The sequence below is a fragment of the Pelophylax lessonae genome (genome assembly GCF_965119305.1).
Source record: "Pelophylax lessonae genome assembly, chromosome: 1".
NCBI classification, from domain to species: Eukaryota; Metazoa; Chordata; class Amphibia; order Anura; family Ranidae; genus Pelophylax; species Pelophylax lessonae.
The window spans coordinates 616,236,716-616,260,980 of NC_138768.1; the positions used below are offsets into that span (position 1 = coordinate 616,236,716).

General features: G+C 46.6%; 1 protein-coding gene across 1 annotated transcript in view; it reads right to left on the reverse strand.

The window, feature by feature from the left end:
- ZGRF1 (zinc finger GRF-type containing 1) overlaps window positions 1-24,265 on the reverse strand; it is a 212,633-nt gene that overhangs the window by 59,279 nt on the left and 129,089 nt on the right. Inside the window, exons 19-20 of the mRNA XM_082254282.1 lie at window positions 19,994-20,153; window positions 940-1,017 (exon numbers count right to left, since the gene is read on the reverse strand). Coding sequence (XP_082110408.1) covers window positions 940-1,017; window positions 19,994-20,153 — 238 coding nt within the window. The remainder of the gene's footprint in view (window positions 1-939; window positions 1,018-19,993; window positions 20,154-24,265) is intronic.

The window sequence follows — 24,265 nt, forward strand, 5'->3', positions numbered from 1 at the left end:
TAGAAGAGGCTTCCTTCTGGGGCGACAGCCATGCAGACCAATTTAGTGCAGTGTGAGGTGTATGGTGCGAGCACTGATAGGCTGAACCCCCACCCTCTCAACCTCTGCAGCAATGCTGACAGCACTCATACATCTATTTCCCAAAGACAACCTCTGGATATGACGCCGAGCACGTGAACTCAACTTCTTTGGCTGACCATGGCGAGGCCTGTTCTGAGTGGAACCTGTCCTGTTAAACCACTGTATGGTCTTGGCCATCGTGCTGCAGCTCAGTTTCAGGGTCTTGGAAATCTTCATATAGCCTGGGCCATCTTTATATAGAGCAACAATTCTTTTTTTCAGATCCTCAGAGAGTTCTTTGAGGTGCCAGTGACCAGTGTGAGAGAGTGAAAGCGATAACACCAAATTTAACACACCTGCTCCCCAGTCACACCCGAGAACTTGTAACACTGACACAAACTGTTGGTGCTATATAAATCCTGTATAATAATAATACTGGTCCTGCTGATGGGTTAAGAACTTTCTACGGCCCTGTCCAGCTCTCCTAGAGTAACTGCCTGTCTCCTGGAATCTCCTCCGTGCTCTTGAGACTGCGCTGGGAGACAAAGCAAACCTTCTGGCAATGGCACATATTAATATGCCATCCTGGAGGAGTTGGACTGCCTGTGCCGGTATTGCCTCATGCTATCAGTAGTGACACGGACTCTGACCAAATGCAAAACTAGTGAAAAACAGTTTGAAAAAATTAGTAGGGAAAAGAAAATTCAGTGGCCTCCACCTATAAAACTATTCCTGTTTTGGGGGTTGTCTCATTGTTGCCCATTTAGTGCACCTGTTGGTAATTTCATGAACACCAAAGCAGCTGAAACGGATTACTTATCTGACCAGGTCAAATTCCTGCAAAGATCTATTTTCACCCAACCCAAAGATGTACATTACCTGTGAGGCAGAATAGGCTTTGCAATTTTCCTGATACTTCCAACTCGAATAAACTGCTCAAATCCTAGATTAAGCAACCTGTTTGAAACACAAAATATTATTTCCCAAATGTTGAAAAATATTGCTCATACTGTATGTAACACTGAACAGATTCACACGTCCAAATTTTTCAGATCACTAGACATTTGCATCTGTGTAAAAGCAACTAGGACATAAGCAAAGAAAGAGTTGTTCCATGCTTGTTAAAAAAAATAATAATAAGAAACTGCTTGTAAAATCAGAAAAGATTGCTGTGTGAGCATCCTGATTATCTATGTGCCTTAGTTGAATACCATGATCATGGCACCTGTAACAGTAAACAAGTGAAACCCCTCTTTACCATTGGTACACGATGACTGTATGTAGTACACTTTACTTAGCTAAAGGTATACATAAAATCACAGGGTAATGCAGTTGTGTTTCTTTAAAAATTTGAATTTATCTTTATATACAACAACCGAAGGTACCTGAATCTGTGTTGATATTACTGCCAGTAACACTCAGTGAGAGGGGAAGGGGCAGCATTACAAGCTATTCAGTCTCTGCTGTATGCACATGTTCTGACAGTCAACATGTTAACAGGGGGAAAAAATAGCGATCAGTGATTACATAGTGTGTTGCTGCTCCTTCATTGTCCAAATAGCAGGCTGTGAGCAGGAAAAGTGTATCCATAACAAAGAACACAGTGACAGCTGGCTATGCTATCTGCAGGACCGCCATTAGGGAGGGGGACAGCCCATACACATAAATGGGGCCCAGGCGTCTCTTTGCTGAATATATGGGGGTGTCTCTTTGCTAGATTGTGTTGTCTCTTTTCTAGATTTGGGATGTCTCTTTGCTGCTTTGGGATGTCTCTCTCAATGTCAGATTCAAAAAGACCTGCCGCCAGATTCCATAGCTTTACCGACAGGTGTGGCAGATTCAGGTAGTTTCAAATAAAATCAATCGGCGCAGTAATCAAACCCAACCCCACCCCCTCCCCCAAAATAAAATAGAAAAAAAACGCTAACTGAACACCAGAGGAATATTTCACATCACCTCAACAAAATATTGATTATCAAAAGATGCAACGCAACTAAATCTTATTACTGTAGTATAAAGTCAAAGGAAGAGAACCAAACTCCCAAACTCAAGAGTCCATCCACTGTAGGGATTCCTAATAGGCAGTTAGAAAGTGGGAAACGTCAGCCACTTTAGGTAAAACCTCCACCACCAGTAGTCACACCGGCTGCTCACCTCAAAATGTTGCCCCTGAACAAACAGGATGGTCAAATGCGCTATAGCCGACAAGGGTTAAATCTCCCGAGGTGTCCTGCTCTAATGCATCCAATATAGGCAAGTCCCCCGATGAAATATATAAAACAAAGCAGACTAATAGTGCTCTCTGTCACAATCACTCACTTTATTGTGAAACCAAATAAAAACACAAACATGTGTAATTAACTTGTAAATAAGCCTGTAGTAGTATAAATCCACTGCTCTCGTAAGTCAGCGCTGGCTTTCTGTGCCCTATTAATCTCCAAAGTACCGTAAGTACCGTAAATGTAATCTCTCTTATATCTCTAAAGTACCGTAAGATGCATTACCGCTAGATGTAATTTCTCAAGGCGCTGGCTGTGCGGGAATCCTGTACCGGTATACCGTATGTACCGCAGCTTCGGCTACATACAGTATACCGCGCTGAGCCAATCACGGTGAGCGATGTATTCTAATATTGAATGCAAAACCTGCTCGGATTGGCGGAGTCAGTGAGGCGGGCTGATGTTACTCCGCCAATCCAAGCAGGCTTTGCATTCAATAATAGAATACATCATTTACCGTGATTGGCTCAGTGCGGTAAACTGTATGTAGCCGAAGCTACGGTACATACGGTATACCACTACAGGATTCCTGCACAGCAGTAATACTTACGGTACCTTAGAGATATAAGAGAGATTACATTTACGGTACTTACGGTACCTTGGAGAATAATAGGGCACAGAAAGCCAGCGCTTACTTACCTTGGAGACTTTTATACTCGGCATATATGATTTTTTTTGAGGTTTAAAAGTCGTCTTATATGCCAGAAAATACGGTATAGAGAAAATTTTACTTATATTCATGTAGGTTTTTTATGGATTTAGGTGTTCTATGGCAGATGTTATTGTGAAGGATAGCAGTGGGTGACATACATAATTTTTTTAAAGTAACTTTTTTACATATTTTTCTGGATTTTTTTTGTGAGGTAAATAGGTTAAGATCGTTTTAAAAATAAAACAGTAATTTTCCTCATTCTTTTGTAAAGCCTTAGTGAGCGGATTGGTCACAGCGGTTATTATTCCCGTTGGTACTGAATTGGGGATAGGCGATGTCCTCAGTATCTGCTATGCAGTGTTGGTGTCTTCCATTTCTTTGGCACCGATTATCTTTATATGAAATCGGGTGACTCACTGGTTCCACCCCACTGAAAAAGTCCCATTGGACACAAGGAGTACAGGAGGTGGAGGTTTTCGTGTGACATCACCCGCTGCTATCTTGAGTCCTCACGAAAACGGTGGATTTATTTTGTACTACTACAGGCTTATTAACAAGTCAATTACATGCAAGTGTTTTTATTTGGTTTTAAAATAAAGTGAGTGATTATGACAGAGAGCTCCATTAGTCTGCTTTGTTTTGTATATTTAAAAGATGAGATGACTGACGCGTTTTCGAGGCCTAGCCACCTGGCTCTGAGGAAAAGGCTAGGCCTCGAAACGTGTCAGTCATCTCATCGGTCATTGACGATTATATGGACTAAACACGGACATTTGAGCAATCCAGCTTGATACGTTTTACTTTTATCTACGTCTGTGAGTAGCCATTTTTAATGTCACTTAAATAAAGCCTTTTATTGAGGATAATGCGCTAGATCGGTGCGCCTTTTTTTGTTCTTTTTGCTTTCTTTGGTCCATCCATGAGTACAAAGAGCGAATCCGACTTCCGAAAAGACTCAGTGGTCGTCAAGTACACCCTGATTGCCCAAACAACATCCAAAGTATGCAGTGCAAATTCCTTGGGATGTTGAGGCTTAGGACACAAGGAGGGCAAAACAATATCCTCATTTAAGTGGAAACTGGAAACGACCTTTGGAAGGAAGAAAGGATCTGGACGAAGGACCACTTTATCCCTGTGAATGTTACACACAAGGGAATGGGTGGCTAGTGGCCTCTAGAAGAAAATTGCCAAAGCCGAGATCTGACCCTTGCTAGAACTCCAGGCCAATTTCTGATCAACTCCCTGTTGAAGGAAGGCCAAGATCCGAGCCACCGAGTAAGAGCGAGGGGGAACCCCAATATACTCACACCATGCAATATATGACTTCCACGTACGATGATAGAAAAAGATAAAAGATGATTTTCTCGCTTTAAGCAGAGTAGGAATCACTGCAGCAGACAATCCCCTGTCCTTCAGCACCTGGCTTTCAACAGCCAAGGTGTCAAAGCCAGCGACTGTAAAGTAGGATGGAAGATCGGCCCTTGAGACAGTAGATCCTCCCTGAGAGGAAGTCTCCAAGGAACGTCTGCGACCTGCCTGACCAAGTTGGCGTACCAAGCTCGGCAAAGCCAGTCCGGAGCCACAAGGATGGCTGGAATCCCTTCCGCCTCTATCCTGCGAAGAAGTCTTGGCAGCAACTTGAGGGGGGGGGGGGGAAGCATACATCAGCTGATTCTGACTCCACGTTGCCACCAGCGCGTTTGTGATCTCTGCCAGAGGGTCCCGAGATCGGGCCACAAACCTCTGCACTTTCCTGTTGATCAAAGATGCCAACAGATCTACTTCTGGAGTGCCCCAACAAAGGCACAACTGCTGGAAGGAACACCTCCGGGTGGAGAGACCATTCCCCTTGATCCAAAGCCTGCCGACTGAGGTAATCTGCCTGCCAATTTTCCACTCCTGGAATGTGATCAGGGGAAAGAGCTGGAACAAAGCGTTCCGCCCATCGAAGGATGCTTGCCACCTCTGAGGCTGCAAAGACATTTCTGGTTCCCCTTTGGTGATTGACACAAGCCTCAGCCGTGGCATTGTCTGATTGAATACGCACTGGACAGCCTTGAAGGTACTCTGTCCAGTGGACTAGGCAAAGCCTGATCGCTCTCAGCTCCAGAACATTGATCAGTAACCTGGATTCCTCCAGGGACCAGTCCCCTTGAGCATAAAGCTTGCCTAGAACACCTCCCCACCCAGACAGACTGGCATCTGTGGTGATCACTGTCCAATATCTAGGAAGGATTTTCCTAGATTAAGCGTCGGGGATCAAAGCCACCATATCAGGGACCCCCTTGTCACCTGGCTTAGCTGGATTTGGTTGTCTAGGGAATTTGGATCTTTGTTCCATTTGAGAAGGATTTCCTACTGGAGGATTCTTGTGTGGAATTGAGCGAAAGGCACTGCCTCGAAGGACGACACCATCAGTCCCAGAACTCTCATACAAGTCCGAAGGGACAACCATTTGCTGGACAGCAATAGCTGAATCACAGTCTGGAGCTTTTGAAGTTTTTCCGGAGGAAGAAAAACCCTGGCAGAGGACTAATCCAAAGTCAGGCCCAGATAGTCCAGTCTCATGGAAGGAACCAGGGACGACTTCTTAAGGTTCAGAATCCCCCCAAACTCCTCCAGAGTTCTCATGGTGATCTCTAAGTTTGTCACCAGCGCCATGGGAGACTCCACACTTAGAAGCAGATTGTCCAGGTAACCCAGGATGGATATTTCCCGCTGGCAAAATAAAGCCAGAATTGGAGCCAACACCTTTTTGAAGACCCGAGGAGCAGAGGCGAGACCAAAGGGTAACGTCACAAATTGATAGTGATCCTCTCTCACGGCAAAACAGAGAAACCGTTGATGTTCTACACATATCGGGATGTGAAGGTAGGCATCTTTGATGTCTATGGAGGCCAAGGTATCCCCCTGGTGTAGGGAAGCCACCACGGTGCGAACGGATTCCATCTTGAATTTTTGAACTCGCATGAAGCAATTCAGTACCTTCAGGTACAGATTTGGACGCACCTTGCACTCCTTCCTGGTGACTGTAAACAGGTTTGGGTAAAAGCCCTGAAAACGTTCCGAGAACGGAACCGGAACTATTACTCCTTTTTGTAACAGGTCCTGTACCGCCCCAAAGAGAGCCTGTAAGTGATCTGCGGACAGTCGCACATTGGAAGGGAAAAACCTTACTGGAGGGCCAGATCGAAACTGGATCTTGTAACCGGACCATATCACCTCGTGAACCCACTTGTCATGTATCCGGGATAGCCACAGGTCCGGGAACCGGCAAAGACGTCCCCCTATCCCAGATACGGATGAAGGCGCACCTTCAGGCTGTAGGTCTGGAGAAACCCGATTTCTGTTTATCAGACCGGGGTCGCTTAGAGTCACCCGAGGAGGCCTTGAAGGACTTTGATCCCTTATCACTTGTCACTGAGGGACGAAAAAAACTTGCTGAAAAGGAGGAACCCCATCTACGACGAGGGTCCTTACGCTTGTTAGCCTGTGGGAGGAAGGTACTCTTACCCCCTGTGAGACAATTGATAATGTCATCAAGGGTAGCCCCAAAAAGGCAATCACCCTGAAAAGATAGATCAGTCAAGGCCTTCTTAGAGGTCTGATCCTCAGACCAGCATTTTAGCCAAAATATACACCGGAGGACCACTGCCGAAACTGACAGTTGGGCCAATATTGGAGCTGCATCCAGCGAGGCATCGCAAACAAATTGCAGCCCCTGCACCAACTGGTCCGTCAGCTCCGCAAAGGCAGGGGGGAGTTGTACCTCCTCCAGGTCTCGGCGTAGTAACTTCGTCCTTTCAGTCAAGGTTTGTGACACAAGGGCAATAGTAAACACCGGTCTTAGTGCAGACCCCGCCAGGGAGTACATATTGCGGGCCGCAAACTCCGCCTTTCTATGCGCCGGATCCTTACAGGATGGGGAATTCTCCACGGGGATCATGGTAGCTTTATTCAGTCTGGAGACCAGAGGGTCCACAGTAGGTGGCACAGTCCACCTTTTAATAAGGACTCCTTAAAGGGGTAGATTCTAGCAATCTGCTTAGGCACTCCAGGGGGATGCTTTTTTGGGTGGTCCCACTCCTTTTTGACCATGATGTCAAAATACGCAGGAAGGGGGAAAACCTTTGCCGCTCTGGATGGCTTGTGAGTGCCAAACGTAACCTGCGCCTCAGTCGCAGTTGCGTCCTCCATTTTTAGGGTCTCACGCACGGAAACAACCAGTGCGTCCACCAGGTCCAGAACGTCTGTACAGCACTTGTCTGCAGAGATCTCAATCAGCAGAGAAAAACCTGAGTGTCAGCACTAGGGCTACAAAAACATAGCCGCCGATCTTCAATAGCACATGGGCTACAAGAAAATGGAGGCCCCGCGTGGCCTGCGGAGCTTCTGGGGGCCCACGAGGGGACCCCCAGCCTCCTGGACGGGATTGACAGGAAAGGGGCTCTGGAAGTGACAGGTGAATCCCCCCTGCACGATCGATCATCTGGTCGCTGGTGGCGCACCCCCCCTGCCCCCACCGTCGCCCTTACGCCTGGTTCCAGCCCCTGGGAGTAGCTTCAAGCATCCCATAGCCCCAGTAGTGAGGGGGGACAGGTAAGGGGGGGGTGCGTGACAGGACAGAGGGGAACCCGGGGAAACGAGGGTCTGACCGTCCCAAGAAGGGGCCCGCATCCACCCCAAAACCGGCCAGGGGGAGAGGGGAGAACATTTTACTTACCATACCTGCAACAGGAGGGCCATCTCCTGATAGAACCCCTCTCTGCCGAAGTGGGGGGGCTGTCAGCCAATAGGAACGCTTTGACAGCTGGACCTAGACTCGGTCATATGCGACCTGGCGAGACGACGTTTACCTTGCAGGGCCAGTCCCCGTCCGGTGGGACAATGTCTCGGCCAAACTAGCGCAGAGCTGGGGTCTGCGTGCGCTCACTGGCCGGCTGGGGTGACCAATGGATCTATATATATATATATATATATATATATATATATATATAGCCAGCCTGTCGCCCAGATCCGCATAGTTCCTTGTAGATCTCACAGGAAAAAAATCTGGTGAAAAAACAATCTAGAAAAAACTATCTTGAAAAAAAAACTTTTGCCAGGACCAGAGATCCCAGCAAGGAACTAGATCCTCATTCCTGACTTTCAATTCGGTCTTGTCATGCTGCCATCCCTTCCATAAATGATAGGTGGGGGTAATCAGCAAATAACACTGAACTTGTCCAGTATAGGGCAGACCTGCTGAAAGATATTTGAATCCAATGATATGTAAATAAAGGGGGTTTATTGCCAAAGGTGCTCTGCCTGTTGCCTTGCTATAGAACATGCTTCAAGCATCATGTCAGATATTTCACTCTGCTTGTACCATTAAAGTGTTCATTTAGAATCTATTGCTTTCCAAATTATTAAGGGATATTAAGGGACTATATAACAGAATTTTTGTAAAATCTTTTACCGTAAAATTCCTTTCTCTGAGTCCTCCGACAGTCGCCGCCTCCTCTAAGTCATCACTATTGGGTATTGACTTCCGCTCCGCAGGAGTATCTAGGCATAAGACTTGGTCAAAAGAACAAAAGCATTTAGCAAAGACACACCCATGGGGGCTGTCCCACTGGTCAATACCCCCCTGCAGTGATCCCTCCCAACTCAGTTTGGTAGAATAGCAGTAGGTGTACAAGAAAAAAATCCAAAAGAGGGGCGGGGCAGCGACTGTCGGAGGACTCAGAGAAAGAAATTTTACGGTAAGATTTTACAAAAATTCCGTTTTCTCTTATGTCCTCCGACAGTCGCCGCCTCCTCTAAGTCATCACTATTGGGATGTCCCAAAGCAGTGTAGACATGAGGGGTGGGAGACGCAACCGTAGAAAAGGCAACGCAGTACCCACATCAGAGAAAGGAACCTTACACGCACAGTAAGATAACCGTCTGGGCAATAGAAAAGGCTCAACAGGAGCAACAACCCAGGAAAACAAATATCCAGGGGATAAACACCCCAACAGCCAGGGACCCACAAAAAAAACACAAGGGTCCCCTATGGCACTGCCGCACTGAGAACTTTGCGGCCAAAAGAGGCATCAGCTGATGCCAGAACTTCAATCTTATAGAATTTGGAAAAGGTGTGCACCGACGACCAAGTCGCAGCCTTGCACACCTGGGCCACCGAAGCCTGATGCCGGTAGGCCCAGGACGTACTCATCGATCTGGTAGAGTGCGCCTTAACAGGGAAGGGTGGAACCCGTTCCTTCAAAGTATAGGCCTGTACAATCGTCTGTCTGATCCATTTGGCAATGGTCTCCGCAGACGCAGCCATGCCCTTCCGAGGTCCCTCAGGAAGGACAAAGAGGGAATTCGATTTCCGAAAGGATTCAGTGGACGACAGGTATACCCTGATCGCCCTGACAACATCCAAGGAATGTGAATAAACTAATTTAAACCCGCGCTACTGGATAAATATAGTGACTAAATAAATAAAGTGTAAGGAGCGTATGCAGCTGCTGCAACACTAAGTAAACCTTAGGAAAAACAATGAAAATCAAATTTATGCAGCGCTAGCATCAGTGACAATAAGCAAGTGAGAATAAATAATAATAAATAGTCAATTCATCACACACAAACTAAATGAATAAACTCTAAAAGGGATTCAGTGGACGACAGGTATACTCTGATCGCCCTGACAACATCCAAGGAATGCAACGCAACCTCCTTGGGATGTTTGGGCTTCGCACAGAGCGAAGGCAACACAATGTCCTCATTCAGGTGAAAATCAGACACCACTTTAGGAAGAAAGGAAGAGTTAGTTAGCAAGACCACCTTATCCTTATGAACCACCAAGTAAGGAGAGCGGCAAGACAACGCCGCCAACTCCGACACCCTGCGAGCCGAAGTGATCGCCACTAAAAAAGCAACCTTCTTAGACAGCAGAGACAACGATATCTCCCGAATGTTTTCAAAGGGAGAACGCTGTAACACGGACAAAACTAAGTTCAAGTCCCATGGAGGTAAAGGCGCCCTCTGGGGAGGGGCCAAATGTCGCACACCTTGAATAAAGGTGCGAATCAAGGAATGAGACGCCACAGGGCGTTGGAAAAGAATAGCCAGTGCAGATACCTGGCCCTGGTCCACACCAGTCTGGAGAAAAGCCAACACTCTCGACACCGAGTACGAGCGAGGGGAGAACCCCCTGGGCTCACATCAGGCGAAAAAAGCTTTCCAGGTACGGTAATAGATTTTACCAGATGAGGCTTTGCCTTGATTAGAGTAGGAATGACCTCTGGGGAGAGACCCCTGTCTCTCAGGACCTGGTTTTCAACAGCCAGGCCGTTAAAGCCAGCGACTGTAAAGCAGGATGGAAGATCGGTCCCTGAGACAGTAGATCTACCCGCATTGGCAGCCGCCAAGGAGGCGCCACTGCCAGGTGAACAACGTCGGCGTACCAGGACCGGCGTGGCCAGTCCGGCACTACCAGAATCACCAATTGCGGTTCCGAGGCTAACCTGTGAAGGAACCTGGACAACAACTGAATCGGAGGAAAGGCATACATCAGACGATACTGATGCCAAGGGGCCACCAACGCATCAGAGGCGTCTGCCAGAGGATCGCGCATTCTTGCCACAAACCTTTCCACCTTGCGATTTAGCCGAGATGCGAACAGATCCACGTCCGGGGATCCCCCCACTTCGCACACAGCATTTGGAAGACCTCCGGGTGCAGGGACCATTCCCCCTGGTCCAGGGTCTGGCGGCTCAGATAGTCGGCCTGCCAATTCTCCACAACCGGAATGTGAACTGCTGAATTGGCTGGGACATGAGTCTCGGCCCAAGACAGAATGTCGGTCACCTACCGGGCCACCCGGGCACTCCTGGTGCCCCCTTGGTGGTTGATGTAAGCCACCGCGGTAGCATTGTCCATCTGTACCCGAACAGGACGGCCCCGAAGTCGATCCGATCACTGGAAGAGACAGAGCTTGATTGCTCGCAATTCCAATACGTTGATCGGAAGGGAGGATTCCTCCCCCGACCAAGTGCCCTGGGCAGACAGGTTGCCCAGGACCCTACCCCAGCCTGACAGGCTGGCATCCGTGGTAATCACCGTCCACAGTAACGGACGGAAGGATTTTCCTTCTGACAAAACCGGGGACTGGAGCCACCACAGAAGATCCATTCTGGTCCGGCGACTCAATGAGACACTCAGATCCAAGGACTGAGGTAGTCTGTCCCACCTGGCCAGGATCTCCGCTTGAAGAGACCGTGTGTGAAACTGAGCAAAGGGTATAAGGACGATAACATCAACCCTAGGGGCCGCATGCAGGTCCTGAGTGACGAGGATGGCTGGTCACTGAGGGACCTGATCTCGTCCTGTAAGGTCCGGAGCTTGTCCGCCGGCAAGAACACCTTTGCCTGAGCAGAGTCCAGGATCATTCCCAGATAGTGAAGGCGAACCAAAGGAGACAAGGTCGACTTCTGTACGTTGATGGCCCATCCGAACTCCTGGAGCGTCTGTACTGTGGTGGACAGATCGCACAGTAGGTTCTGGCTGGCACTCGATCTTAAGAGGAGATCGTCCAGATATCCCAAGACCGCAATGCCCTGTGCCTTAGCAGGCCCAGAACAGGCGCCAGCACTTTGGCAAAGACCCTTGGAGCCGAAGCGAGACCGAAAGGTAACGCCACAAACTGATAGTGGTCCTCCGCTATTGCGAACCGAAGGTATCTCTGGGGACTATTGAAAATGGGGATGTGTAGGTACGCATCCTTCAGGTCTATAGAGGCCAGGAATTCCCCTGGGCTCAGGGAGGCCACCACCGAGCGGAGAGAATCCATACGGAACTTCCGAATGCGCACGAAGCGGTTCAGCGCTTTCAGGTCCAGAATAGGACGCACCTTGCTCTCCTTTCTGGGCACAGTGAACAGATTGGAATAAAACCCCCGAAACCTGTCCTGATGAGGCACCGGGACAATCACCCCCTGGGCAAGGAGGTCCTGCACTGCCTGATGCAGTTCCTGTAGGTGCCCTGGGGTCAAATGAAGATTTGAGGGAAAGAATCTGTCCGCCGGCCGGGAAAGGAATTTGATCTTGTACCCTGACCGAATGATTTCCTGAACCCACCTGTCCGGAATTCGGAGCAGCCAAGTTTGGAGGAAACCGCGCAAACGTCCCCCCACCCCTGAAATGGGTGAGGGCACCCCTTCAGGCAGAGGCGGATTGACCCGCCGCACTGGCATTGCCGGACTTCTGCTTGCCCGCCCAGGGCTTCTTCTGGCTACCTTGGCCCTTAAAGGGCTTGCCCTTGGTTTGATTCCTAAAGACAGGAAAGGATCCTTGATTGGGTCGAGAGGCGTGACCCCGCTTGCCACGAAAGGACTTGTTCTTCGGGTTCTGGGGCAGCATCGTGCTCTTGCCCCCCGTGACGCCTTTTACCAAGGTATCCAACGCCTCTCGCCAAAAAAGCGAGAACCTGCATATGGAAAATCAGCAACTGTTTTCCGTGATGTCTGGTCAGTCGACCAGCTCTTCAGCCAGATCAGTCGACGGATCCACCATAGCCAGCGTGGCAGGTGGGTCAGAATCAGACGCGTGGTTGAGTCTAAGCACCTTAGTCCAATCCACCACCGCCTGAGCCACCAAAACTGACGCGAAAATAGGTTTGATCAAGGAAGCCGCCACCGTGTAGGAATGGCGGGCAAGAGACTCCAACCTCCTGTCCGTGGGATCCCGAACACCGGGGTGTCCTCAGTGGGAATCAAGGTAGCCTTGTTTAAGACGGGCACCGTGTGATCCACCTGCAGAGGCACACACCAGCGCGAGTCCGTAGCCGGCACAAAGGGATAAAGCAGTTTAAACCGACTAGGCACCTTGAATGGACGTTTTAAATTGCGCCACAGCTCATTCACCGTGTAATGAAATTCAGCGGGGCAGGGAAAAACCTGCGCCGACTTGCGGGTCCTGTGTGTACCAAAAGAAGACACAATGCCCGGAGGAGTGGGCTCATCCTCCAAATGTAGTGTTTCTTTCACGGAAGAAATCAACTCATCCATAGTCGCACGTTCTTCAGGCGACCCCGGGGGAGAATCATCAACCCCCTTCACCTCCGCCTCCCCCTCAGACCCCAGTGGGTCCAGGGATGAGCGAGACCCTGAAAAGGGCACGTCCCGCCACAGCAGCCACATCATCATCTGAATCAGAGGCGATAGATAATCTAGGCCTTTTCCTAGCAGCTCGTTCAGCCATCAGCACCTCCATTTTGGACACTAAAGACGCCACTACGGCGGCTAAATCAGGTATAACAGGGGGTACAGTAGGACTGGGGTCCCCCACCAGGGCTGTAGGGAATTTGCAGTCCTGAGACTGCATTGCCCAAGTCATATAAAAAAAAAAAAATGCAATAAAAAGGTACTGGCCCTTTAAGATCGATGCGGAGTGCGCAGCCCACCGCTATATGTACAGTGAACACAGACCCCCAAAAGGAGACAAAACTGAGCCAGGAAGGACAAAACAGAGAGTTTTGGAAGAGACAGTCTGCAGAGCCCCCACAGAGTGTTACCACACCGATCGCTGCTTCAGAGGAAAAGGAAGTGAGGTCATCAGAGGCTGAACTATAAGCTGCAAGACACAGGAAAAATGGCTGCCCATAGAACTGAATGGGAGGCCTCGTCAAGATGGCCGCCGAACATGTGCTCGGAACGATCGTTCTGCCACACACAAGATGGCGGCGGATGGTGCCAAAACAGCATGCAGTTAAGCCCACAGTGAAGCCAAACATGCTTGCCCATACTTAAAATGGCAGACCGCGCGTTTTTTTACCCGCTGCGGCCGCCGCACACACAGTCTGCACCCCCAAAACACTGCAGTGACACAGGGGAAGGGGCCCCCAAACCCACACAGCGCATGTAAAAGGAGACGCCCACAGGGATCGCATCAGGAAGCCCCACACAGGCACAGACATGGGGAACACACAGCAACACAGGACTGCCACCCCAGACAGAGGCCCCACACAGAAAGTACTTACCTGTACCGGACAGTGTGGGGTGCCTCTATGAACGGAAGGCCGCTGTCCTCATCTGACAGGGAATGCCGTTAGCCAAGGACAGGACACTGCAGCACCGCAGATGTGTCCAGTGAGGTAGCCACCTCACAGGCTGCATCCCTGCTGCGAGCAGGGATGGGTCGTTCATAATGCCAGGACGAACACATGGCTGAACGCTCGATGGCGGGCTGGGGGTCCCTCTGACCCTCTGCCCTGGAGAACCAGGGCGGTCAGTCCGATTCCCAGCTCCGCAAGAATCCATCTTCATCCGAAGATCAGACTAAAAACAAAAGCTAACAAAATAAACAGCTAGTAAATCAAAGAAAAAAACTGACATTTTCAAAGAAAATCAAAGAAAAAAGATTAGAAAGGCTGAGACTGTAGCCCCAGCACAGGGAAGCCTAACTACTCCTGACGCTAGGTAAAAACAAACTGAGTTGGGAGGGATCACTGCAGGGGGGTATTGACCAGTGGGACAGCCCCCATGGGTGTGTCTATGCTAAATGCTTTTGTTCTTTTGACTAAGTCTTATGCCTAGCTACTCCTGCGGAGCAGAAGTCAATACCCAATAGTGATGACTTAGAGGAGGCGGCGACTCTCGGAGGACGTAAGAGAAACAAGACTTTAGTAATGAAAACGGTATTATTAGTAGTAATCAGCATGAATTCATGAAAAATCATTCTTGCCAGACCAATCTATTAACCTTCTACGATGAAGTGAGTTGTCATCTAGATAAAGGAAAGCCTGTGGATGTGGTGTATCTGGACTTTGCAAAGGCATTTGACACCGTTCCCCACAAACGTTTACTGTACAAATTAAGGTACGTAGGTATGGACCATAGGGTGAGTACCTGGATAGAGAACTGGCTCCAGGGGCGAGTCCAGAGGGTGGTGATAAATGGGGAGAACTCAAATTGGGCGGGCGTGAAAAGTGGGGGCCCCCCAAGGATCTGTCCTGGGACCAATCCTGTTTAATTTATTCATAAACGACCTAGAGGATGGGATATCCAGCACAATCTCTGTATTTGCAGATGATACTAAGCTAAGCAGGCCAATAACTTCTATGCAGGAGGTGTAAACCTTAAAAGCAGACCTGCATAAAATAATGGGGTGGGCAACTACATGGCAGATCAGGTTTAATGTTGAAAAATGTAAGGTAATGCACTTGTGTGTCAGAAACCTGAATGCAAGTTACTCGTTGGGGGGGGGGACCTCTGGGTGAATCTATGATGGAAAAGAAAGGACCTGGGGGTCCTAGTCGACAACAAGCTTGGCAGTGGCATGCAATGCCAAGCCGCTGCAAGCAAAGCCAACAGAATAGGAATTGGCAGCACTCCAGGTTGAGTCAAAATCCAGATTTATTGACTGGACATCCAAATATGACAATCGTGACAAGGTAGACGCGTTTCACACACTGACTGTGTGCTTAATCATGATAATATATCACATATGCCAGGCTAACCTTTTTAGTTTTGGACGGAGTGGGGAGAACCAAAAGTTCTTCTAGGATTTGTTTCTGTCTGTTACCCCAGTGGGCAGATTTTCGCTTCCTTTTCCTTTGATGCATTTACAAAAAAAAAAAAAATGGGTGGTATAGTTCCCACTGGGTCCGAAAAGCACAAATGGCCAAAAAAAAACCCATCAGAAATTCCCCATTACTTCCTGTCCTGGCAGGAAATGAGGTAAATCTTTCCAGGTAAAAAACCGTGGCTCTAAAGCTGGGTATAAACCAGTAGAACTTTATAGGGAAATTCACACGAAAATTCTCAGAACCTTTAAAATGCCGTTTGAAAGCTGTTCAAGATTTAATTTGCTTTTAACATTCTATTGTGGAATACTAAAGGAAAACCACATACACTGTTAGAAATTCTTGCATTCAAGAACATTTTTTCATCCTGCTCCTTCACATTTTCTCGTCACTGTAGTTGAAAACCAACACAGATTTGTCCCCACTAATGATTAAAAAAGAAACAAACGTTTCAGCGCTTCTGAAAAAAACAGACCCAAAATAAGCATGAAGAATATTCAGATAGAATAATCCATGAGAAGGAAAAAAAATAAGAATTCTTTACTGTAGAATTGTTCTTGGTCAGAGATCTATAAAGTATTGAAGTCAAAGAATCAGTATGACAGCCAAGTCTTCAATTTTTTAGAAAAGTAGGTACTCCGTGTCAGCCTACACATTTCACCCTTCAAAGCTGTCCTTTATTCAAAACACAAGCACACATTTTTCAATTTCCAATTTTTCCTTGCCTTCTAAAACAATGTTCACTCATAAAATGCCTGCTACATTTGACATTATAATATAACTGAAAGGACATTTATAAAAAACCGCTTACTGTCCAGGTATAACCACTTCCTTCCATGAAACCCAACTGTGACATAATTACTTGCAACAGCTGCACTAGGACACATGTTCCAGTGTCCTCCTAACAGTAGTGTTAAGAATTAAACTATAAGGCACACTTCAGCCTTGAGACATCTTCCTAATCCTACTTGGGGTGTATTATTGCAGTAGCTTTACTCAAATTAGCCAGTATTTACAGTTATTGGAGAAGCATCACCAAACATAGGTGAGTGTGGAATGAGAAAACAGATGGGTGGGAGGCATCTTGACTGGAGCCTGCAGGCAATGAACTCATAAAAAAACGACAAAAGGGATCAGCAGCAACATGCTGTAGACTAGAACTGCTCTAACAAGGTTATAAATCACGGTTATTACAAAAACATGGTGCATGTTTCCTTCAATCGGAAATGTGTACAGTTCCTAAGCACTTTACTTCTATCTTGTTACTAACCCTCATACATTTGTGGTTTCTTGTGGAAAATCGCTGGTATATACCCTGCAGCATTTTAAGGGGTTAGGGTTTGTTTTGGTATCACTGCTTCAATATACAGTTTTACTGGATTAGACTATAACAAAAACTAAGAGGTTTTTCTAGGACATTTAGATGCACTGTTTACAAAACTCAATAATCTCTTAGAAGTTAATGAAAATATCCTTTATACCTCCAATTAATTGTAGACTCACTAAATGCAATTACAGCAGGGTGTATGAGAAGGAATGGTACTTTCAAAGCACTGTATGATTAGGTGAGACTAGCGATGTAACATTTCCGAAATTTTGAAGCCACGAGAAAAAATGTTTTTTTTCCCAGAAAAAAAAATAAAGTTTTGGAAAAATTGGAAAAAAAAAAAAAAAAATTCCGTGTGGAGTAGTTTTACAAATTGAAAGTCATTCTGTTACACTGGGAAGGTGTATGTATACAAAGGTATTAGGCTACGTTCACATGTGGGCGTAGCAGATCGCAGGCAGAATCACCGCGATTCTACCCACGATCCGGAAATCATTGCAAATCGCGGGTCGCCTGTGCGATGCCCGTGATTTGCAATGGCACCTCAAATGCTGTGCGATGTTGCCGCGATTTCCATCTGCCGAATCGCGGTAACATCACGCAAACAGAATTGCGGGACGCATGACACACAAAAGGAGCTCTTGTACCTTTTTTGGGCGTCATGCGTCCCGTGATTCTGTTTGTGCGATGTTACCGCGATTCGGCAGCGTTTGGGGTGCCATTGCAAATTAGGCTACGTTCACATGTGGGCGTAGCGGATCGCGGGCAGAATCGTGGTGACATCGCACAGGTGTCCCGTGATTTGCAATGATTTCCGGATCATGAGCAGAATCGCGGTGATTCTGCCCGCGATCCGCTACGCCCACATGTGAACGTAGCCTCACGGGCATCGCACAGGCACAAGCGATTTGCAATGATTTCCGGATCGCGGGCAGAATCGCGGTGTGTATTTTTGGGATGCCATGGTTTGTAACACTTCCTTACTTGAAGATGCTGCTGGTGAAGAGACACTTTGTGATGATCCAGAAGCAGCAGAAAGAGAGTTTCTGGAATGAGAACTCTGGTGGGAAGCTCCCTGCACTTTCATTATGATCAATATTTAATTCCATGAAGTATTTATTAACCACTTGCCGACCGCTCACTGAGCTGGTACTGTGGCAAATTGGCTCGTTATCGTCCAGCGACATAGACCTACGTCGCCGGATCCCGCCCCCTTTCGGCGGCTCGCTCCCGCTGTATTCAGACACAGCGGGAGTCGGGCCAGGGGAGGAGAGGCGGTGATCATCGCCGCTCTTCCCCGATCGTCGGGGATCGAGTGAGGAAATCCACCCACTTGTGTAAACAAAGCGGGCGGATCTCCAATGTGACAGACAGTGAAAGATTACAGGATTCAGCATAGCTGAACCTGCGATCTGTGTCTGTGTCACACAATCCCCTCCCCCCCCAAACACGTCAGTAAGCATGAGGCATATATTTAACCCCTTGATCACCAATAAAGTTAACCCCTTCCCTGCCAGTGTCATTATTACAGTAACAGTACATATTTATAGCACTGATTACTGTAGTAATGTCACTGGTACCCCCAAAAGTATCAAAAATGTCAGTTAGGGGTCCGATCTGTCCGCCGCAATGTCGCAGTCCCGCAAAAAAAAAAAAAAACCTAAACGCGATAACTTTTGCGCAAACCAATGAAAATACACTTAATGTGAATTTTTTTACCAAAAATATGTAGCGGAAAAAAAATTGGCCTAAAATGTTAAAAAAAAATTATTTTTTTTGGGAATGTTATATAGCAGAATGTAAAACATATTGTTTTTTTTTTTCAAAATTGTCGCTCTTTTTTTCAAAAAATAAAAATCGCACAGGTGATCAAATACCACCAAATGAAAGCTCTATTTGTGGGGGAAAAAAGGACATAAATTTAATTTGGGTACAGCGTCGCACAATCGTACAATTGTCCATTAAAATAACGCAGTGCCGAATCGCAAAATATAGCCTGGTCAGGAATGGGGTAAAATCTTCCGGTCTTAAAGCTGTTAAAAATACGCTCATTGAGAATTTTTTTGTCAAAGACATGTAGCTAAATACATTTTGGCCTAAATATATGACAAAAATTGAATATATTGGATATTTTTTAACTGTCAAATTAGAAAATGTCAATTTTTTCGCAAAATTTTTGCTATTTTTTTTTTTTATTAATATCGCAAAAAATGAAAAGCGCAGAGGTGATCAAATACCACCAAAAGGAAGCTCTGTTTGTGGGAAAAAAAGGACATACATTTTGTTTGGGTACGAGGTTGCATGACCGCGCAGTTGTCAGTTAAAGTCGCGCAGTGCCAAGTTGCAAAAAGTGGCCTGGACTTAAAGCAGGAAAATCCTGGTAAAGTGGTTAATGTCTTTAGGGCACCTGTGGCATAACAGGATGTTCTGTTATCATTATAGCATTTGGAAAATAATAATTCTTCTCACAATATTAGCAAATTGCAGCTTTGCTCTTAGCAGAAATTGCACTGTGGAAATGTTTCCAAACTCTAGATGTTAGTCTCATCATTTTACTGAGAGGAGGAAAAGAAAAAACTATTTACTGAGCTATAGAGAAACCTTATGCTGTGATGGTGGAGAACATTATTAGGAATAATTTAAACATTATACAGATAAACTAACTTGTCAGTGTTTTGGCTGCCGGTCTCAGTCTCAGAAATCTTTCATTAAGGTCTTCATGTTATATAGTTGTTTCCATGCTATATGTTGTTAAGAAATCACTTTGAAAAACACCCCCTGGCATTTCTGGCTGTGGCCATTTTAAGTAAGGGCAAATTAACAATGTAGCATTTACTCCCTAGAATCAATCTGCCCCTATCTTAGGCATGCAGGAGGGTGTACTTAGCTGAGACTGCCCCTCCTCCAGATAAAAAAAAAAAACTATGAAGACTTCTGGGATGTATGACATCATTTTGGCCTAGTCCAGAAACCAGGAAGCAACTGTAGAAATGTAAATGTTTAAAAAAAAGAAATATAATCGGTTTACTAATGCTATCAGCATAAGGATTAAAAATAGTTAATGTCGATGGAGAGAGTTTACTTCAGCTTTAAATAGAACTCTACTACACAATGAAAACTTACCCCAGAAGAACTCGATCCACTGCAACATTGGTGGAAGATGAAATCAGGAGTTTCCAGGTAGATGAACCCCGTTCTTCAGAAGGATCAAAGGTTTCAAATAGCTGAACTAAGAACAAAACCACCACAGCCAGTAGATAGCTTTTTCCTGCACCAAAAACTCCTGAAATCACAAATTTCACCATTTTAGAGATTGTTGGACAAAATACAGATTTCCATTTTGTTTGAGAATGATGCCAGTTATGCAGTCATCTATAATATACTGTATATAATATGTGTTGTTGCATTACTAATGAACTGTATATGTGCATTGGGCTGTTTTTTGCTTGTATTTTGCAAAAACTTTTTTTTTTTAGTTTTGGTTTCTGGCATTGATCTTTACAGCAAAGCTATGAAAAATCTGAATGTGCCAAGAAATCTATCACATACATTGGCAAAACAAAACGACCATATAATTAACTATGGACAAATAATAAAGTGTTACTAAACACAGGGCCCTGCATTTATTATATCTGGCTCACAGTACACAGAAATGAAATTATTTTAGTAAATAAAAAATTGCTAAATACCATTTCTTATCAGCAGTATATAGCAGTCTTTTGACTTAAATCAGTGTCTGGTTAAAGCTTATAGGAGTTTTCATTCCACACTGACTGTCCTATGAGGCTGCATGACCTCTGACCCTCTGTCTGGACAGTACTGATTGGTTCTATGCTGATCACATGTATGCTCCCAAGAAAAAAAACTCTTTAGCAATACACCAAACTGAGCATGTGCAGAGTAACTCCAGAGGCTCGGTCTTATCAGGAGAAGGATTAGGGACAGTGGAAGAAGGGGAGGATCAGAGAAGGATCAAACAGCCTTTTTACACAATGCAAAGGATTGACCCCTTAGGTTCCATAGTGAGTATAATAAAGAAAAAAAGTGATCCCTATATCAAGGACAGGGAAGAAAAGAGGTAATTTTTATGACAAAAAATGGCAATTGGGATACAAAATTTAAAGGATTTATTGTGTCAATTAATTATTTTCTCGATAGAAATATTATCAAAAAATGGGTTTCCCCAATTGGCGAAATACCAGAACCACAACCACTGTGCATGTTTTGCGTGCCAACATAAAAACTAAAAAGACGACAACATAGAACATAAAATTACAAAAAGCATCCAGACGCCAGGTATTTCTGACACACAGGGAACTACCACAGCTAATCGCCATATAGTAATTACCAAAAATATGTGCAAAAGGTAAATCTTCCTGTGTGTGAACCCCTGGGAGCTCGAGCTAGGGGATAGGGCAAAAATTGCAACTGGGGGGCTAGAAGACCTAAATATAATATATTCTGGGGAGGGTATTGTGAACCCTGTTGTTACTGCAAGTCCATTCGATGTTCCTGTAATCCCATATTATACAAACATGTAGTATAATAGGGAATTCCCTAAGTACTGTTTTGGAAATTTCTGTATTGGACAGCAGTCCATGGAACCGGGGACTAGGGATAGACCGATTATCATCAAGGCCGATATATCGGTGGCTTAAAGGGAAGGGAAGGTCAGACAGAGCCTTTTTGTAAGCCTGGTCCGCAGACCAGCTTTTAGCCACACCATGCGTCTAATAGCAATCCCCACCGCGGACACTCTGGCTACCAGTGGAGCCGCATTCGGCGACACATCGCATATATACAGAAGGGCTTGAGCCATTTGATCCAGGAGCTCAATCAGCCCCGGGGAGAGCTGTTCCATTTCCAAGACCCCTTTCAGCAGCTTCACCCATTCAGTGACGGTCTGCGACACCAGGGTGATGACAAAAATTGGTTTCAATATGGAGCCCGCTATCACATGTAAATGGCGGGACAGAGACTCAATCCGCCTATCAACGGGGTCCGTAAAGGCCACGGATTCTTACACTGGGACCATAGTAGACTTATTCAGTCTGGAAACTGGATGATCCACCTTTAGGTGCACTTCCGGACAGGGGAACACCTTGCCCAATTTCTGGGATTTGCGGGTGCCAAAAGACACCTGCGGTCCTGACACTATAGACTCATCTGCCATTTTTAAAGTTTCTCGCACTGAAAGTATAAGTGCTTCCACCAAAGTGCTTTCCTGCGCTTTTTCCTCTTGGCCATCAGAATGCGATGACACAGAGCCACCAGGGTGGGATGCGTCTGTGGCAGCCAAATCAGCCTCTGAATCTAAAGATACAACAGAGGGGGGAAACTTTTGACACTAGGCTTTCCAAAACTGCTGTAAGAGCTGACAGGGGCTGTGACCCAGAAGATTCCGCGATCACACTGAGGGGGTCTGTAGGTGAAATGTTGTCCTGGGACTCCATGTTCACTAAATTTAAAAAGATGTAGTGTCACTTTAAAAAAGTCGCAAAAACGCGATTGCACCGCTGCTACAGCGGTAGTGCAAATCCCAGCCAAACACAGTCTGTTAGTAGTGTGCATGAGGAAACCCACAGGAGACTCCAAAAAACGTTACCAAACCGATCAGAATGCTTGTAGGAACGATCTGTACAGCAGAGAGGAAAGATCTGACACAGAAAGTGAAAGCACCTGGGTCATACCTAGAGTGTCTGAAACCTTACTTATGCTGTCCAGCACCGTGGACCACAAGAAAATGGCCACCCCATGCATTCCTATGGGAAAGACTGAGAAAATGGCTGCCCATACATTACAATGAGGAATTCTGACATTAATGTAGGGCAAATCTACAGCAAAATGGCAGCCCACACGGCACGCCAAGTGGTCTCCAGGACCCCAGGGGGGTCACTGACAAAGCATTGGATGGCCCCCAGGAGGGGACCCCATCAGAAAAACCACCCTCCCCCCTGCAGAACCGCCTCAGCGGGCGCAATATATCCGCTCCCCAAAAGGTAGGAACCTGTAGTGGGGGGGGGGGGGGGGAGAACAGATGAAGGGGGGGCCTGGGATGCCTGAGAGGCCAGGGGAACCAAAGGATAAACCGAGGGTCCGACTATTGCAAGGAGGGGGCCCACGTCCACCCCCCAGAGAGATGGGGGGACTCTTACTCACCATACCACAGATCAGGTGGGCGCCATTCTGAGCAGACTGCCTCCCACCCAGGATGGGGGCGCTGTCAACCAAGGGGTAAACTGCCACTCAGGGCGTACCAGGTCGTTCGCGTCCCAGTGAGATGGTCCACTCGCAGGCTTGTCCCCAGCTATCGGGGCTCTGTCATAGCAAGGCCTAGTGCTGGACTATAACCTGCGCACGCTCGCTGGCCAGGCTGGGAGAACTTAAGGATCTAGAATATCCAGTCCGAAACCCAGCCGGCTGTTGCTTGTAGTTCTCCAGGAACTCTACTTAACCACTTGCCGACCGCCGCACGACTATCTACGTCGGCGGTCAGCCCCTCACAGGCAAACTAACGTAGGGCTACGTTGCTTGCTTGTGAGGGTCTAGGGAGCGAGCGCGCGCCCCCCGGGGCGCGCTCCCGCTCCCGCGTGGTCACGGACCCCCCCGCGCGTGTGACCAGCGGACCCGATGTCCGCCGGTCACTCGGCGATCGGCGGGGGAGAGGGAGAATGTCAGGCAGCTTGTGTAAACAAACTGCCTGTCATTCTCCTCGCTGCAAAGACACTGATAAAACGGATCTGGTATGTAGATCCGTTGATCAGTGTCCTTACAGCTAGAGCCACAGCCAATCACAGTAGAAACCACGCCCCTAGGGACACACACAGCCCCTCCCTTCCAAATAAAGTTAACCCCTTCACTACCAGTGTATTTTTACAGTAACAGTGCATATGTATAGCACTGATTACTGTAGAAATGTCACTGGTAACCCCAAAAGTGTCAAAAATGTCAGTCAAGGGTCCGATCTGTCTGCCGCAATGTCGCAGTACCGCAAAAAAAATCGCAGATCGCCGCCATTACGCGTTAAAAAAAAAAACAACAAAAATGACAAAAATCTTTCCCTTTGTTAGTAAACGCGATAACTTTTGCGCAAACCAATCAAAATACGCTTTTTGCGATTTTTTTTACCAAACATAGGTAGCATAAAACAAATTGGCCGAAAATTTTTAAAAATTTTGATTTTTACATTTTTTTTTGGGGGAATTTCATATAAAAAAATGTGAAAAATATTGCTATTTTTGCAAAATTGACGCTCTTTTTTTGTTTATAGCGCGTGATCAAAAAATCGCACAGGTGATCAAATACCACCAAAAGAAAGCTCTGTTTGTGGGAAAAAAAGGACGTCAAATTCGTTTAGGTACAGCGTCGCACGACCGCGCAATTGTGCGTTAAATT